General features: G+C 34.9%; 2 protein-coding genes across 9 annotated transcripts in view; one reads left to right on the forward strand and one right to left on the reverse strand.

The window, feature by feature from the left end:
* The window catches only part of Cd36 (CD36 molecule), a 196,621-nt gene that overhangs the window by 178,645 nt on the left and 47 nt on the right, over positions 1-17,929 (forward strand). The gene's annotated exons all lie outside the window — the stretch shown is intronic.
* Sema3c (semaphorin 3C) overlaps positions 1-17,929 on the reverse strand; it is a 154,161-nt gene that overhangs the window by 51,198 nt on the left and 85,034 nt on the right. Inside the window, exons 5-11 of the mRNA XM_057758749.1 lie at positions 14,297-14,416; positions 10,596-10,686; positions 8,272-8,391; positions 5,575-5,717; positions 4,248-4,362; positions 2,638-2,707; positions 461-605 (exon numbers count right to left, since the gene is read on the reverse strand). Of these exons, the coding sequence (XP_057614732.1) occupies positions 461-605; positions 2,638-2,707; positions 4,248-4,362; positions 5,575-5,717; positions 8,272-8,391; positions 10,596-10,686; positions 14,297-14,416 (804 nt within the window). The remainder of the gene's footprint in view (positions 1-460; positions 606-2,637; positions 2,708-4,247; positions 4,363-5,574; positions 5,718-8,271; positions 8,392-10,595; positions 10,687-14,296; positions 14,417-17,929) is intronic.

Below are 17,929 nucleotides of genomic sequence, written 5' to 3' on the forward strand. Positions count from 1 at the left end.
AAAATTAGAAAAAAATATATATCTACTATATTTTACTAAGGTGTTTTAGAATTTTGGTGAGATTTTGTTAGTAATTATAGCACTTATAAAAATCTCACATTTAGGGGCTGGAGAGATGGCTCAGAGGTTAAGAGCATTGCCTGCTCTTCCAAAGGTCCTGAGTTCAATTCCCAGCAACCACATGGTGGCTCACAACCATCTGTAATGGGGTCTGATGCCCTCTTCTGGCCTGTAGGCATATACACAGAATATTGTATACATAATAAATAAATATTTAAAAAAAATCTCACATTTATAACATTCATGATGTATTAGCAAATCTCAAACCAGGCAAAAATTAAGCTAGAACCATGAAGCTGAAAATCATAATGAGCATACTCAGAGAACCATAGTTATATTTAATAATTGTAAATGAAGTTTTTGCTGAAATAAGATAAAAGTAAATTTTATGGGTACTTACAGTGCCAGGGCGAGGATATGGAATTCTGCCTTGATAGGATATCAGCTGGTGATTGGGGCCTTCTTTGTGAGCAAAAGGCCCATTGAACACAGTCTGAATATCAGATAAATGGTACACACACACTGCAGAGCCTTTAAAAACAGAGCTGAAAATGGAAGCAAAGAATCTGTTTTATTTTTTTCTAAAATCTATTTCATTTGTGCCGGTGAATTTGGGCATTCTTGTTAGGGGAGCAGATCAATGGTTTGCTCAGCAGCAGAAAAGCTTCCTTCTGCAGCAGAGGGGAATCAGTACCTAGACCTGCAGCCACAGGGGCACAGCCAGTGACCTTGTAACATTCTGCCCTAATCCAGATATCTCCAGTGATCCCTTGGGAGGAGGTAGATACACACCCACATCCCTAGCCCAGAGGAAATCTCCAACTGATAACTACTTGCAAATGAAATCATATGTTTTTACTTAATATTGACTCCAAACTAGAAGGCTAATTTGAAAAGTTTTAGATGGAAATAAAGCTTTGATCATTAACCATCAACATCAGTAGGTAAAAATGATACTTTCTAATGTTTAATGGTCAAGCTAATTTTTGACAAATATAAACTAGAAAAATTTTATTAAAATCAGTATTTGACCGAAACCAATATTTTATTGGAATTTTTGTTATCTTGCCATTCATTTTTTTTAATAAACTAAAGTGATGCTACTCATTTGCTAGATTTATTCATTAGCTAAGCATACCATCCAGGACATCCGGGGGGCACCTTGGGGCGTAATCCTAAATGACTGATAATCAGTGTTCCTGGCAGTTCTTTGATTTTGAATAGCTCATAGCAGTAATTGCACCACACTTTATGGTTTTTTCCTTCTCTTTTATGTGTGTTGTGTATGAGTGTGGGTGTGTGTATACACATTATATGCAGGCATGTGTACGTGTACTTGTGCACACAAAAGTCAAAGGAAGACTCCAGGTGTTGTGCTCTGTCACCGCTGGCCTGATTCCCTTCATACAGGGTCTCACCGTGAACCTGATGATGGCCATTTTGGTGAGACTAGCCTGCCAGCAAGTTCTCTAGGACATAGCTCTCTCTCTCTCCAACCGACGTGGGGCTATATGAAATGCCCCCACACTTGGCATTTACGTAGGTGTCAGGGATCTAACTCAGGGCCTCATGTATGAACGACAAGATCTCTTTTTTTTACTGAAGATTCACCCCAGACACTTATACCACATTTAAAACTCACCTGGAAAAGAATATTTCCTATCAGCATTTTGCAGTTTTGTAATAAATGAAAAGCAACCTATTCACCCTTCCCTTTAGTTTAAAAGACTTGGCTGGAGTACTAGGCTGAATTCAGAGTAACATCTAGTACAAAATTAATAGACTGATATGTGTACAGAAAGTATCATGTATGTGGGAAACACACTGCAAAACACAATTGTTTTTTTTTTTGTTTTTTTTTTTTTTTGGTTTTTCGAGACAGGGTTTCTCTGTGGTTTTGGAGCCTGTCCTGGAACTAGCTCTTGTAGACCAGGCTGGTCTCGAACTCACAGAGATCCGCCTGCCTCTGCCTCCCAAGTGCTGGGATTAAAGGTGTGCGCTACCACCGCCCGGCCCACAATTGTTTTTTTTTTGCAATTGCCATTGGACTTCAGGAAAAGCTAGAAAATATTAAGCCTATTTTAAAATGCAAAAATATTGTCGTATTACAGAATAACAAAACTGGCCCAGCTTTTGTCGCTTTCTCAAAGCCGTAACTTTAGTGATGAAGTGAAAGTTATTTTAATTCAAATAAAAATATTTTCTTAGTTATAATAATGCATGTCTGCTATAAAAATGTAAATAATTAAACATATACACTTCCATGACTTCTACGTATATATTTATGCTACCACTGCTAAAATACAGGGTAGAAACATATTCTTCACCACCAATACCATAGATTCTGATTTTATTAGAACCATTTGTCTTTAACTTTGTTATATCAACAAATACTTCAGGCATTTTACTTCTACAATTCAATTCACACTTTATGTCTTCCATAGAACAACATGTGATTGTTGAAAATACATTTGTAAATATTAGTTGAGATCAAATGTGTCTTAGTGATGTGGAAAAAGCAAGTAAAGTGAAAACATTCGTTGTTTACTGAAAGACCTGCAGCTGTTCAATAATTACCTGGACGTGGTGAAGATGCCGTACACAAGGGTGGTCCTCGGATTGTCAGTTTCTAGCAGAAACACATCCTCTATCAAAAGGAAAACATATTCTTTTAAAGCTTCTCAAATGCTAGTTGCTGATTTTGAATTATGCTAATACAACAATTTCAACTATGAAAAATAATCCTCAAGAAGGTATTACTGGAAAATTCCTCCACTTTGTTATAATGTGGTGATAAGCGCTTGGTAGCATAAATAAAATGCTAGCCTGGCACTGAGAGCATCCAGAAAGACTGTGTCTCTATGGAAATGATGGTATGTGTATAAACACTAAGGGGAAAACCCCAAATGGGAACTACAGACTAGAACTTTGAAATCCTTGATACTGTAAGTCTGTAGAGTAGGCAAAGTCTGACCATGCTGTCCATGGTAGGAATGCCATAGATATTTTCCTGTTGCTTGATTCCGCATTTCCTCAAAGTCCTCTATTGATGATACAGTAATTTTAATTGAAAAATGACTTAACTCACAGTTTTCTTTCAATCTATGATTTGAAGTTGTAATGCTGAAAGAAATCTTTTGCATGGTAAGTAAAAGATATAAAACCTCCTTTGTAGGAATAAAACTTTATTTAGACTTATGTTCAAGATTTCCAAGACTATTTTATCTAACAATTCCTCTAACAATAAGACTTTAATGTATGTCATAGGCAGAGACAGATGCTTTTATAATACAGTAAAAATAAAATATGAATCTTGAGTCTTGAAGAACCAATGACCATATAACAGATAATGTTTCTTAAGGTGAGAAACAGCCTCCTTCAGATTTATTTATAACTCGTAGAATCAGTGCATTTTGCAGTTTGTAATAGATATGTATTGTTTACCTCAACATATGTCTCAAAATCTAAGAATGACTTAAGCTATACATTTCAATGGATAGTATTTGAAAAGAGATATTTCTAAATAGCTATCACAGAGTTATGATGTATTAACAAGGTACTTCAACTAGAGAAAACCATTTTTTGATAAACTATTAGTCCTTATTTGATCTGCAGATCATAAGATTCTTCTCATAGGAGGAACACTTAGTGAGAATCATCAAGAAGAACTAAGCTGGGAACATAATTTTTGTCATTTATAATGACACTTTTTTAAAACTATGAAATTTTCTATTTAATGTAGAACTTACATATATATGTGAGTATGTATGTTTGTGTATACACTTATTTAGTTGAAAAATATAAGAACTTAAATGAATAGTGTGTAATATTTTGATTTAGAGTTACCTAAACTTAAATTTCTTTAGATCAGAATATTATAAATATATATTATACATTCATTTATAAACGATCAAACATGCCATTACCTGTATATAAATTTTAGAAGTCCTTCCACCACCCTCACATTAATATCTTAGCATTTTAGCAGTGCATTCAATGGTGGAAGAAATTACTAACATATCTAAGGACGCCGCTGAGCAGTTGACAATTGACAAATCCCTGCCAAGGTGGAACACCATTTACACTGTTAACATCCAGAGCAAATGCTCCTATCTGAGACTTTAGTAAGACACACGATGCTCATAAAGTCCTTCTCAGAAACAGTGCTCACTGTCACATGCACGCACCTAATTCATCAAAATGTGTCTCGGGGCCATCTTCGTCTGTGACGGAGCACACAAGTCTTGCCTTTAAGAATGTGGTCCACTTGTTGACAAGACTACGTTGTCCGCCAGTGTCATTCTGGAACCATTTTACAAACACAATTCAGGTGATTGGAGAAACAACTGTGTATTACAAATTCAGCTAGAACGCTGGTTTTTAATTTATTGTTATCTAAAGATTAGAAAGTGTTACCATCAATTTAAAAAAGCAAGTAGGATCTTTAGTATTTTTTGATTGATCTTTTATACTACGGTATCAGCAAGAAATGGACTATATGGAAATATAAGTATATGACTCAATTTTTACAATATACAACATAAACAGTTATATCAGGTGAATAAATAACTGCCACTTGCCAAGGCAAATGTTTGTTCTCTTTGATGTAGATGAAATTTACTGCATACAGTTGTAGATTTCAGAGCTTACTATATTCAGGAGAGTGGGCATATCCCACATATGAAACCTCCAGATCATTCTATTTTATGCCCCACTGCTCAGCATTTTCACTTATACTTAGTATTTCCCAGTGGCTGATTTATTCCTTACATTTTCCAGGCTAATGCACACACAGGGCATGGACTTTGGCTCTTTCATACTGTCTACTGGTGACTATTGTCTTCCTCTATGGCCAACAGACTTTTCATTCCTGCTAACTTTGTTATATTGACTCAAATTATTGAGAAACAGATGAGTTCTAGTCAACAGAATATCCCAATATTTAAAGATAAAAAAACACTAGCTACTTCAATAAATACATCTGACAAAGTAAATTATCACAAATAAGCCAAAAAAGTCTAAAAAAAGTATACAATACAATAGATTGGATCAAAATGTTTTGAGTGTTTTTTTTTTTTGTAGGGCTTATATACTGACACTTCATTCTTGATAATTAAAATGATAAAAGATTTTCTTAATTTCCACTGTTGCATGCTGCTTTGATGTTTTATAATTATGTTTTACTGAGATTCTGATGTATCTTATTTACAAGAATTATTTTGTTTTCTTTGGTAATTTACAGTATTCCATTTGTTTGACTGCAACACAGCAAATAGAATTGCAAAATTATCCAAAACTACTTCTATGTTTTAAAAAAAATCAAAATATCTCCCTAAATGTTTTTACTGAAATGTGGTATAATTGTCTCACAAAAACTGTGAAATGCATGCTCTATAACATTCTCCTTTCTATTTTATTTGTTGGTAAATGGTAAAAAAAAAAAACACTGAAATATTGGAAAGCATATTACATAATTTGAATTATTTCCTTAATTAAAAATTTCAGTGCACTTACAGGACATATTCTTGCAATCATGGAATGAATTTGTTTGGTGCTCCTATTGTTGTCAGTCAGCTTCTCTTTGAAGAAGAAATACACTTTAGCATCATTTGGATCAGTACCATCTGGGATAACATGCGCATCCACAAACATAGGTTCTTGCAAAAGAAGTATGAAGATTGTGTGAATGATAAAAATCCACCTACTGCTCTTTGAAACAGACAACAAGTGCATTCTTTTCCCAACAGCGATCAGTTCACTCTTCATAGGCGAAATTTCAGTCATTGTATATCAACATACCTCAAGGAGAGTGCCAAACATAACAAACCATAACTCTAGTGTGACAGACCAAAGCTTATCTCTGTCTGAAGGACACTTAAGAAATATAGTAATATTGAGCTGAGTGGTGGTGGCGCATGCCTTTAAACCCAGCACTCGGGGGCAGAGGCAGGTGGATCTCTGTGAGTTTGAGGCCAGCCTGGTCTATAAGAGCTAGTTCCAGGACAGGACAGGCCCTAAACCTAGAAGGAAACCCTGTCGAGAGAGAGAGAAAGAGAGAGAGAGAGAGAGAGAGAGAGAGAGAGAGAGAGAAATATATATAGCAATATAAAAATTCTTTGCAATCGAAAGAGTAAAAATTTGAATATTATTTTAGCAGTTATTTTCTATGGAACTTAATGCTTGTTTTACTTTTATGTTGGTTTTTAAATTTGGTGTTTACGTTTGAGTATATATAAGCTTAATTAAAACAGAATATGAATATGAAGGTCCAATCTGAACCAGATAGCTTTCTTCATTGGATAGTCACTTGCAATTGAAAAATTAGTTTTATTCAAGAGAGTCTCACTGGAGAAGCAAATCACTAAGGGCATGTCTAGCAGTCAATGACCAACACAAAACTAACTCAGCTGCATCTTTGAAGGGTCTTTGTCCCCTAATATTAAGTCAATGAGGGAGCTGTTTACTTGTGCTTTTGTTTCATCTTACAGGTCCTTTGAATATATATCATGGCTTCTGGCTTTATATTTTCATAGAACTGCTCTGTGTGTCTCACATCTATATAAATTTCTTATGATTTTCTTTGGTTCTTTTTCACTCGTTGTTTTTTGCTATCCCAATTTATTTTCCTTTTACAATATTCTATTTTATTTTACTAATATTCCTTAAATGCCTGTTGGTCTTCTTATAAGAGACAGAAATGGGGTGGAGCTGGATGAGAGAGGAGGTGTAAAAGAACTGGGAGGAGCCGGGCGGTGGTGGCGCACGCCTTTAATCCCAGCACTCGGGAGGCAGAGGCAGACGGATCTCTGTGAGTTCGAGACCAGCTTGGTCTACAAGAGCTAGTTCCAGGACAGGCTCCAAAACTGCAGAGAAAACCCTGTCTCGAAAAACCAAAAAAAAAAAAAAAAAAAAGAACTGGGAGGAGTTGGGGGAAGGGCAAACTCAAACAACATATTGTATAAACAAATCTATTTTCAATAAAAGGAAAAAGAAAAAATAACTTTAAGCATTAAGCAGTCAGTGTGGAATAGAGAAAAAGGAGAAGGAGGAGAAAGAGGAAGAGGGGAAGAGAAGGAAGAGGGGAAGGTGAGGAGGGAGAGAAGGAGAAGAATAAGGAGAAGCAAGAAGATGAAGAAGAATGAGAAGGATAAAAAGAAGAAAGAGAAGAAGGAGAAGGAGAAGGAGAAGGAGAAGGAGAAGAAGAAGAAGAAGAAGAAGAAGAAGAAGAAGAAGAAGAAGAAGAAGAAGAAGAAGAAGAAGAAGAAAATGTTGATAAAGTATCAAAAATTTGACTGTTTTTCTTTAAAATACAGCAAATGAGATGAAGAGGAAATGTTTCATTGGGAAAAAATGTAGTCAGTGTAGACTAGAGAATTTCGTTATTTCAGGAACAAAACAACTTTTTAGAATATCCTATTTTCAGAAGTACTGGGGGAATAACTAGAAGAAGCAAAACAATCAATGCTTTCATCACTGACCAATCAGCCAGATACAACGCTTAATTGTGGGGACTCATGCTAAACTGCATCATTAACTAAACAGGCAATTTAGAGTGAGTTTGCAAGTTTCTTGAGGCTGGAATGGCAAGCGCTCAGTGACTTCCTCCTCCTCTGCATGACAGAAACAGACTGGAATCACACAGTAAAATTAACTTAGCCTCTTTTCAGGGTGTGGATACCTAATGACCTTGAGAGTCTGAAACAACTAACCAAGGAATATCATAAAGTAATCATACCATCACAATTTAATATTAGTCACGTTTTGAAGCAGTAATATGCCACTTTCTGTAATTTTAGCTTATTAGCATAAGCAAACACGAAGAGTTTCTGTATATGATCCATCAGAAATATCTAAAGATTTGAGTTTGGTAGAATTCTTCAATTTAGAATTATGGAAATATAAAAGTAATTACAAGAACTAAGACCACATTTAACTGGGATATATTACCATTTAACAAATGGAGGTAGGCACGATGGATGCCATTGACATTTGTACTTACCTAGTTTATGACAATTATATCATCATTAATAAATTAAACAATTGGAGTAAAAATGATGGCTATTTATTTGGCACATAGAATATAGAATTAGGACTACTTACGTCAAAGCCCTATACTTTAGTTTTTAATTACTTTCCATATTATCAATATAGTATTAAATGTTAATTGAAGACAAGATATCAAAGGGGAAAATTCAATAAATGTTTTCTTACCGCTCAGCCATTTTGAATTGTGCTGATCAGTTCGGACCGCATTCCTTTTAGTTAAACTCCGAAAAATAGCAGCGTCTGTTCCCATGAAATCTATGTACATTCCCGAGAATAGTTCCTCATCTATGAAAAAGGAGTCATTGTCAGAGATAATCCGATGCCTCTTGAACTTATTTTAAAGTTCAAGGAGGTTTAACTTGATACATCATCCCAATTGTTGGAAGAGGTTTGCCATTATGAATTAGTTAGTTATGAATTAGTTTCTGTTGCTCACCAAATTTAGAAAGGTCTAGTTTTAATAGGCTGTTAATGTGATAACTTTGTAGTTATAAAACCAAATCCAAGGACTACTTGTTCTAAATTTTGATGTGGGATATCCTTCTGTATATGCATTGCTTTTATTGGTTAATGAATAAAGCTGTTTTGGCCAATGGCTTATCAGAGTAAAGGTAAATCTGAATAGAGACATAGAAAGAGAGTAGTTGGAGTCAAGGAGACTCCATGCAGCTGCTGAAGGAGAAGACATTCCATAAGTTTACAGGTAGGTCACAGTCTTGTGGCAATAAACAGATTAATAGATGTGGGTTAATTTAAGATGTAAGAATTAGTTAACAAGAAACTTGATCTAATAGGCCAAAGAGTATTGCAATCAATATAGTTTCTGTGTGATTTTTCAAGTCTCAGCAGCTAGGAAAGAATAAGCAGTCTCTGTATACAAATTTAGCAAGCAAGCAAAAAACTTGACTTTAGGATGACGTCATTCAACACACTGAATCTTCACATTTTATTTTATAAGGCATAAGAAATGAGTTATAAGCTATGGTCCTAAAAATACTCATTACATATTAAACATCTCATATTTTACTTAATAGGATGGACATAATACTTTTACCATATTTATTTCTTGATTATATAGAAACTAAATTAGTGTTATAAAAATATTTATAAACAAACTAATCATTCAAACTCCACAATTTGATCTTTTAGTCTACAAGGTTCATAATAACATAAACACAGTCTACTTTTTCATCAGTAATTGTGCTGTAAAAAATAGTGATAGGGAAAAAAAACTATGTCTAAAATTAAAGAAGTTGTCCAATTTGTCATAAGTGACCTGTTTAGCTATTTAACTTATATGTATGCTTATGTTCTCATTAAATCTACCTACATTTCCTAAAATACCTGTTGGATAGGGCAGACTTCAGAATGAAATGTTTCTAAAATGAGCTCATCAGATTTTGAACTAGACCCCACCAGTTAAGGAATTGGTATGATAGGCATCTTGTCATCAATTTCTCCTTCCCAGAAAGGATACAAAGGCCATGGCAACATTTTAGAGGGTGATAGCAAAGATAAGAATGAGACATTTTAAACAGTCCAGCTGTTTAAATATTTGCTTAAATATCTATTATGTGTATACATGCATCAATTTGACTATTATATCAAACACATAATTATTTCCCATGTTGCTGTAGTTCATTACTTATAAAACCATAGATTGCAAATCCCCACTGCTCACTATCACTAATGAGCACAGCTTTCAACAATATATACTTACAATATTGAGGGACAGCAGGTAAGATACTCAGGTTGGCTTAGAGCTTTCTATTATTGCACCCCACACAATCAATTACAGCTTAAACCTTACGAGAACCTGTATGTCAAACTAATTTCATTTCTTGCTCCATATCCTCAGTGCTTCTAACAGCAGATAAGGAAATCCCTGCATCACTGTGTAACAATGAATTCTTAAATAGTAACACTTTGGGAAGAATTTTAAGAGAAAAAAGTTCTCAAGATTTCTTTGTAGAGTTTTATGCAAATATAGACTTGTGTCTTTTAACTTACTCAAAAACTACTTTGCTATCTAATTGTTTACCACTCATTCACAAAACTTCAGGAATTATCTGAGAAGTTCTTTAAAGGATAATACCAGCCTTCTTTGTAGTACTACATTAAGTACTCTAAATAGCAAATGACCATTGGAATTGCCAGTAGATAAGATACGCAACGGTGTTGTAAAATGCTGAATTCTTCTAATTCATAGTGCTTCTTGGAATTTAATGGAAAGAAGTATCTTAAACATCTGTATACTTTAGTGATCAAATATAAATGGCAAACCCTTACAACAAACACAGTGACACACACAAATTAAGAGAAGTAATTTTAGGGTTATAACCCTCTGGAAAGGAAAGGAAATACACATTTGTATAGATTCATGATCTTCTCATAGTCATTGTTGAAAATTGTAATTACATTAACTAGTTTTTAAGCTGTGTGGGTTCTTTATTATTTAGCCCACCCTCCCTCTTTCTCTTTCTACTTACTGATCATAACAGAAACAGTATTCACATTGGGGTTGAAGGAGCATCGCCCTTTTCCAGATTCACACTTAGAATCGATCATGAAAACTTGGTCCTTTGTAATAGAAAAAGGGTATCAGATGATAGTGATACAGTATCATAAGTACAATTATTTAATTATAACTAAATTATACAAAACAAGCATTATTTAATAAATCAAGATATTTTTATAAATACTTCCTACTCCTGTGTCTCCAATTTGTATATTAAGACTCAACTGTCCTGTCAGAAGAATCCATCTGTAAATTAGGCTCTAACCTAACTTAGAGTTAGCAAGACTAACTCTCATCCCATTTTAAAGCCCCAAGAGCTGTAAACCATGCATATGAATTAGATATAAGCATGAGTTATCCTTAGATCAACATCATCAAAAGTCACTTGGAAATCTAAAATCATTATACATATAATAGATGTATTTGTAGAACCTTATACAAAGGAAGAAAAGTAACAACTGTGGAATAATGTATGCAAAGATTATAATGTTTCTAAAATGAGACTTTTAAAAACTAAAATTCCATGTTAGTACCTAATTTTTGTGTAACAAATTGTACAACATTTAAAATGGTAATGTATCATAAAATATAATCTATTCAATTATCTTTTTTTTTTAAAATGGTCATCTGCTGTGTCCCCGAAGATTACACAAACCCTACCGATACAATAAGCAAGATTACAGAAGTGTTGGGCATTGAGTAACTTAGATTCCGAATGAGAAAGATGGAAACTAAAGAGAACAAAATACAGACATCGGTTATGTAAGATTCTGTCCAATTCTTAGTAGAAGACGTGTGCAGAGAGACAGAATTGGACCAACAAGATTATCAGGCAGTAAATCCAGTCGCACCAATTAATTGGTGCACAGTAAGTGCACAAAGAGAGTGATTTTATAAATAAAGATGCTGACATTTTCCATCTATCAGCTTAGTACAAACCATTACTGAAATACAAGGGCAAAAAAAAAATGGACACTTTGTGGATTACATCAGATGATGGAGAACTATAATTATCAAGTTAAGTTTTTGAAAACTATCCTGAATAAATATAGTCTCTGCTTAAGAAATGACTGATTATACTTCTTCCTTAGGGTGATTGGGAAAAGAAAATATAAAATAAGGTGCTTGAATCAAGAAAATGGACTGTGCTTCCACCCTAGAAGCAGATAACAATGCAACACTGGAGGGACCCAGCAAGTTGTGTGTATACACACACACACACACACACACACACACACACGCGCTTATTCATTTATATGTATCTGTGAAAACAATGGTTAAAGAAGAGGAGTCTATAAATCAGTCATGGGCAATGGTAGCGAAGTGGAGTCAAAACAATCCAGATTCAGCCTCCTGACACCTAGCACATCTGCTTTCCAAAGAAAATAATTACAAAGAATAAAGAAAATAAGAAAATTTAATAATCTTGGTTGAGATCCTAGAGGCAGAAACAGATTTCTCTAGATAAGCCAGTGTTGGCACTGGAGTAATTGATGAAACAGATAGCAGGTGTTCTCTGATGGCCATTTCTCCATTACTCAGTCCCCTTCTTCTCTATGTGATTATAATTACAGTCTAGTTAAAGTCAACATTGCGAAATGTGGTGAAATATTAATCATCTCTTTCAAGCGGAAATAGGCTCTTCATCTAATTTTCTAAGAACTCAGCCCTGTTTCTCCCAGATCATTAAGCCTTTCTTCTTCCATTTTCCTTTTGATTTACAATATTAAATTCAATACTTTCAATTTCCATAAGTTTTGAATTGGTTTTAATATGGCATTTCTGTACAGACTTGGTTAATCCTCCTCTAGCTCCATTCACCTGTTCCCACACCCCTCTGCCATGTGGTACTCTTCCCTTAGAGATTTCTTTCCTCAGGTATTCCATTACCATCCATGTCTCTTCCCCATCATAATCCATTTTTATTTTAAAGACTCACTGCCTCTATACGTATAAAGTTTAAATTCTATGATCTGCTTGTGAGTTGAACATGCAGTATTTATCTTTCTTCCTTTGATTTCAAAGTTAATATGACTAGCTGTCTCCAGGTACTTCTGGGATGATTTCCCTATCACAATGGCATGGAGCTAACTAAACCTTTTCTCTAGTATCTTGTTTTTGCAAACAAGTAACACAGTAACAGAAAAGAAACCAAGATAGAATCCTCTGGATATCTATACAAAAGTAGAAAAGTTGGGTCATAGGTAGCCCCGCTTTTAGTCTTTTAGAGAAACCTCCATGCTGACCCCTCTAAGGGGCCTTGCAAGTTTACGCTCCCATCAACAGTGAGAATGAAGTTCATGTTCATTAGGTCCTCACCAATATTTTTCCATATACAAATAGCAAACTTGACAGAAAGAAATTAGGAGAAATATTTTATTCACAAAGCTTAAAACATCTAGGGAATAAGCTTAAGCTTGGAGGTGAACAACCTCTACAGTGAAGTCTAGGATACTGAGGAGAGAATTTGACAAAGACACTGGAAAATGGAAAGATCACATGTGCTTATCAGAATTGACGTTGATCACATACATGTGGCCCTAATGCTCAGCTCAGTGCATCTGGCAGAATTCTTCCAAAATGCCTACTTTCCCTTTAAGATTGTGAATATTTCAGTAGAATTTTGAGCCCCATTTAGAAAAAAAACTCTGCGATCCAATGATAATTATTCAGTTAATCTTCAATGACTATATTCATTTAACTATATATGTGTATCTATAAAGCATATGTATAAAATACAACTCAATAAAATGGAATACAGTGAAATCTTTGTCCAACTACATTAGAAGCTAAGTATATTGGTATTTACTGAAGAAAAGTCTATAAAAATATTAATAGTGATATTTGTGGGTTTTTCCATAATTATTCTCTTTAACAGTCAAATAAGACATGACTTAACCGGACTTTCTAAATTTAAGTTAAATAATGAACTAAGTGTAGTTTTCAATAATTTAGCTTCCAAAATAATGTTTTAAGGGAAATAATGCAGCTGATTGAAGAAATGGAGAATGGGGACGGCTCCTTATTTCTGCACAATGCTAGTCCCAGTCACCGTCCTGGGATAACAGGGCAGCCTTTGACACCACAGATCCCCAGATGACCTTACAGTTGACAGAATACGAGTTGATTACCTAACTAGTACTTAGCAAATACCGTACTGTAACAACTCATATCACCATACGGAATAAAAGACTAAGGTGAGAATGACCTAGCATTGGGTAATGTTAGTTTTAAACGAAAGCACGATTTGTCAACTTACAAAGCTTTCTTCAACAAAACATTTCATATCCTGCTTTAAACACCTCTTAAATTACATACACATAGTGTGTACTGAAGTTAAAACATAAGAATGAATATATATATATTTATGAAAGCAAGTATAAACACAGTATTTCTGTACTTTAGTGCTTTACATGTAATACAATTATAAATTTATCATTTTCCTTTATTTTACAACCTGTATATTCAGAAACAAGTAAAGATGTTTAATTTGAAAGACAAAAGAGTGTAATTTAGCTTGCGTTGGCAGACAAAATCAAAATGTATATTCATGTGTTTGTAAAAACATGATAATATTTTACTGTCATTGAATTCCCACATTTTTAACTCTGAAATACCGTCAAGCATCAGACATTAACACCCAAGTGAACAAAGTGAGCCGAACAGGCTTACCTCGGATCTCCTTCCCCTGTTTAGGTAAGTGCACACGGGGCTGAAAGCGCCACTCCCGCACACATAAAGGTGAGTACGGTTGAAGGTCTGGATGACACGGACGAAATTCCCACAGCCATGCTGGTAAAAGGAACACAGCTAGTGAGACCGAGCCTGAGATGCGATGTCGGAGGTAAACATGACGTGATACCTGCTCTTGTCTGTATCATAGAGAAACTGCCTAAACTTGTAAAAGCCCTCTGGAAACACTCATTTAACTTACGAAAATAAGAAATCAAATGTTGAGACTTGGCATCCTGAAATATTCAGCTACTCAGCAGCAGTTCCAACACTATTGCAGAAAGAGGACCTTATACCTCAACTGAGATTTGAAAAACCTAAGCCAGGTGATTTCAGAACTCTGGGCATTTTCAGTGAACAGAATAGACCAAATCTTCTGTTCTTATAGAGTTCAGGTGAGCAAACATTGTTGTTTCTATTTAATCTCCCTTAATTCAAAGACTTGTATGAAAATGTTCTCAACACACCCATACACCTGATTTAGATACCATTTGCATACTAACTTTCTAACTTCTCAATGTTATTGTTAAGGGATCTCTTTGAAGATACAATAAGAGACCAGCTTGATTTATTCCTTTCATTGGTTTTGGCAACAAGCAGCCAACTTCATGTACTGATAAAAATGATCCTTTTCTATGTTGAAATGTTTCATACCCCGTTTGAGGGTTTTGATGATAATTTTCTTGTGTATGTGTGGGTGTGTGTATATGTTTATGCGTGTTCACACAAGTGTGCTTGTGCATGGAGACGTGATTTGAATGTCAGGCGTCTTCCTCCATCTCTATTCATGTTATCACAGAGACAGAACCTTTCAACTGAACCCACGTTATCCATATCTGTCACTTCTGGGTTCACATCCACCCTCTGAACACTACGATGACAGGTGGCCAGGCTTTAAGGCCCACCCAGAACAGCAGTACACGGCTTCTCTGGATTTGAACTCTGGTCCTCACACTTGCCGTTTGCATCATAAGTGCTGGAATTGCTCAGTTATCATCCAAGCCGATCCTGCACAAGTGTGTATGCTCTAAAGTTTAGAGTTTGTTCTACAAACTTAATCTTTTTATGTGATCGAGTCCAGCCAGCAAGGTGGATCAATGATTAAGGTTGCTTCCCATGAAGGCTGAAGACTCAAGTTTCATTCCCAGAACCCACAGTGTTAAAGATAAAAACACCTCTGAAAACTTTTTCTCAGACCTCTACTTGTGTTTGCACTTGCTCCCACAAATACATTCACACACAAAAACAAAGAAATGAAAAAAACATAGTACAAACATACCACTACTTGTCTGCTTAGTTTTCCTTAAATTATCATACACACACACACACACACACACACACACACACACACTACAGACATATTTGAAGTGTTGTGTTCATTCACAGTCCACACTATCATGAGTTCCCAATGGTGAACACGGCTACCCTGTCCAACTGAGAGAGGAAAGCCACCTTAGAATATCCGAAGAGCTACTGCTTCTACGAAGAATGGTGGAATCATTCTCTCTATCCTGGGTCCCCACCAAATGCCTTTTTCACTTTTTTCAAGACTGTTTTTCACCCGACTCCAGTTAAACTAAATTGGCAAGGATGTTATTGCTGTGCTTCTAAATTTCCTGCTACCTTGCAGCAGTTTGAGGACTCTCTGTGGCCAAATTAATCGTCCCAAGCTTTGCCACTGAAATGCTCATTACTTTTGCTGATTATAAATTAATCAAGCCTGAGACAGAAGGATATACCTGTACAAAGTTATTTTCTCTCAAAGAATTTTATAGAAAAACTTTCATCTGAAGTATAATTTGTTTAATAAAGGCTATAAGATATTTCAAGCAGTAGTGTCTCCCTGGATAGTCTACAATACATGTTCCTTTTTTATATCTAGGTGTGTTGCATATCCAGTATTTATGTTACTACAAAGTAGAACAAAGTATAGTGCAAAAATAGGAGATAAACTTGATTTAAACATTTATGTTATTTTATATATTCCATCAGTTTTGTTTAATACTCATTTTTACTTGTCAAACAGTATATATTTCTTCTTGTGATGAGAATTTTAAGATGTTTCTACTATGTACTATTAATCATACTATTAATCAGTCTTTAATTCTAATGTCAAAGAAATTAATTCTTAAATTCCAGCCTACACACTTTATTTTAATGTTAAGACAGTAATGATCTTTGTTAAATATACAGTATTGTGCTTGACACCTATTTTTAGATTTACCTGGAGATGAATTATATAGGTAGAGTTGATAACATAATGCCCTGAAGAAACTGTAAAACTGAAGAGTGGTGTGTATATAACATGTCTTATGTCAAGATTTGTGAGCAAAGAGACCCATGCTTATATTTTTCACATTTATGATCAGCCATTCTGGAATTTTGTACTGATGACCTCATGATAAAACATGAATTTAGTGCAAATTTAGAGAGTAAAGGTTACATCTGCCTTATCTTAGGATCTGTAGACAATTTTCTCTGATAAATTATTGCTATACTAAAAGGAAAAAGTCAACAACATATTTTTATATTTGAGATAAAACTATATCACTTCAAATTTCTGATTGTTTCTATTATGGATATACTTTTGTTATCTATGTGACAGAAGACACATATGTCTAAGTGTCTTATAATATATAACTATGTTATATATTTTATCATTAGTACCTCCCAGGATGCTCAGTATTTAGCTTTGTAACTGGCATGCGCTGCAAGTGCATATTTCTTAATGGCTTTACGTGAATTCTTCATTTTTTATCTTTCTAAAACTCAGTTCTGTTCAGAAAAATAAACCACAGAGGCTCTTGATGTTTTTAATTTTCCAAATTCACACAGGGAGCTACTATAAGGAAGATTTTCAAGCACATGAATAATATTTAATCCATACTTTTCTGTACATTGTCGTAATGCATGCATTAAGAACCCACTTTTCTTTTCAGTATTTAGTACTTACACAAACCTAGTATCTTCATGTCTGTAAGACATAGATTGCCTTAACTCTTACAGCAATATTTCAATTAAGTAGCCGACTTTCAATTTATTAATAAGAAAGTTGATTTCCAAAAGAGACTAAATAGAGTTTCTTAACCTCAGACGGAAACTGTGGCCACTATCAGTGTCCGGATTTCTGTAGCATTTTTGCTATCAGTAGACAATCTCTTACCCTGTCACACGCAGTTAGCCTCCCACCTCTTCCTTCCTAGAACAACGTGATGCTGAACAGTTGAGCTGATCATTGCCAGCCCCATCATCTCTCAGCTCTGCTTTTCCATTGCTGAGCATCAGTTCCTGACCTTCTTTCTGACCTAAACTGTGGTGTAAATTCTCTTCAGCAAATATGTGTTAAGGCATTGTATCTAGGCTTAACAACACGTGAATGCCAGCACAACTTTCTTCATTCAAATAGAAGAGAGGAGCATATATATTAAGCTATGGTAGGATCCATGGAGCCGTCATGGGATTGCATACTAAAACATACATGAACGCATTCATATATGAACTCAGTATAAAGTTTTAGCAGAAGTATAATTTCAGCTGGGTCTTTCAGAATAGTCTTTGCACTAAAGATGCATA

Source organism: Chionomys nivalis, chromosome 26, assembly GCF_950005125.1.
Source record: "Chionomys nivalis chromosome 26, mChiNiv1.1, whole genome shotgun sequence".
Classification (NCBI taxonomy): domain Eukaryota; kingdom Metazoa; phylum Chordata; class Mammalia; order Rodentia; family Cricetidae; genus Chionomys; species Chionomys nivalis.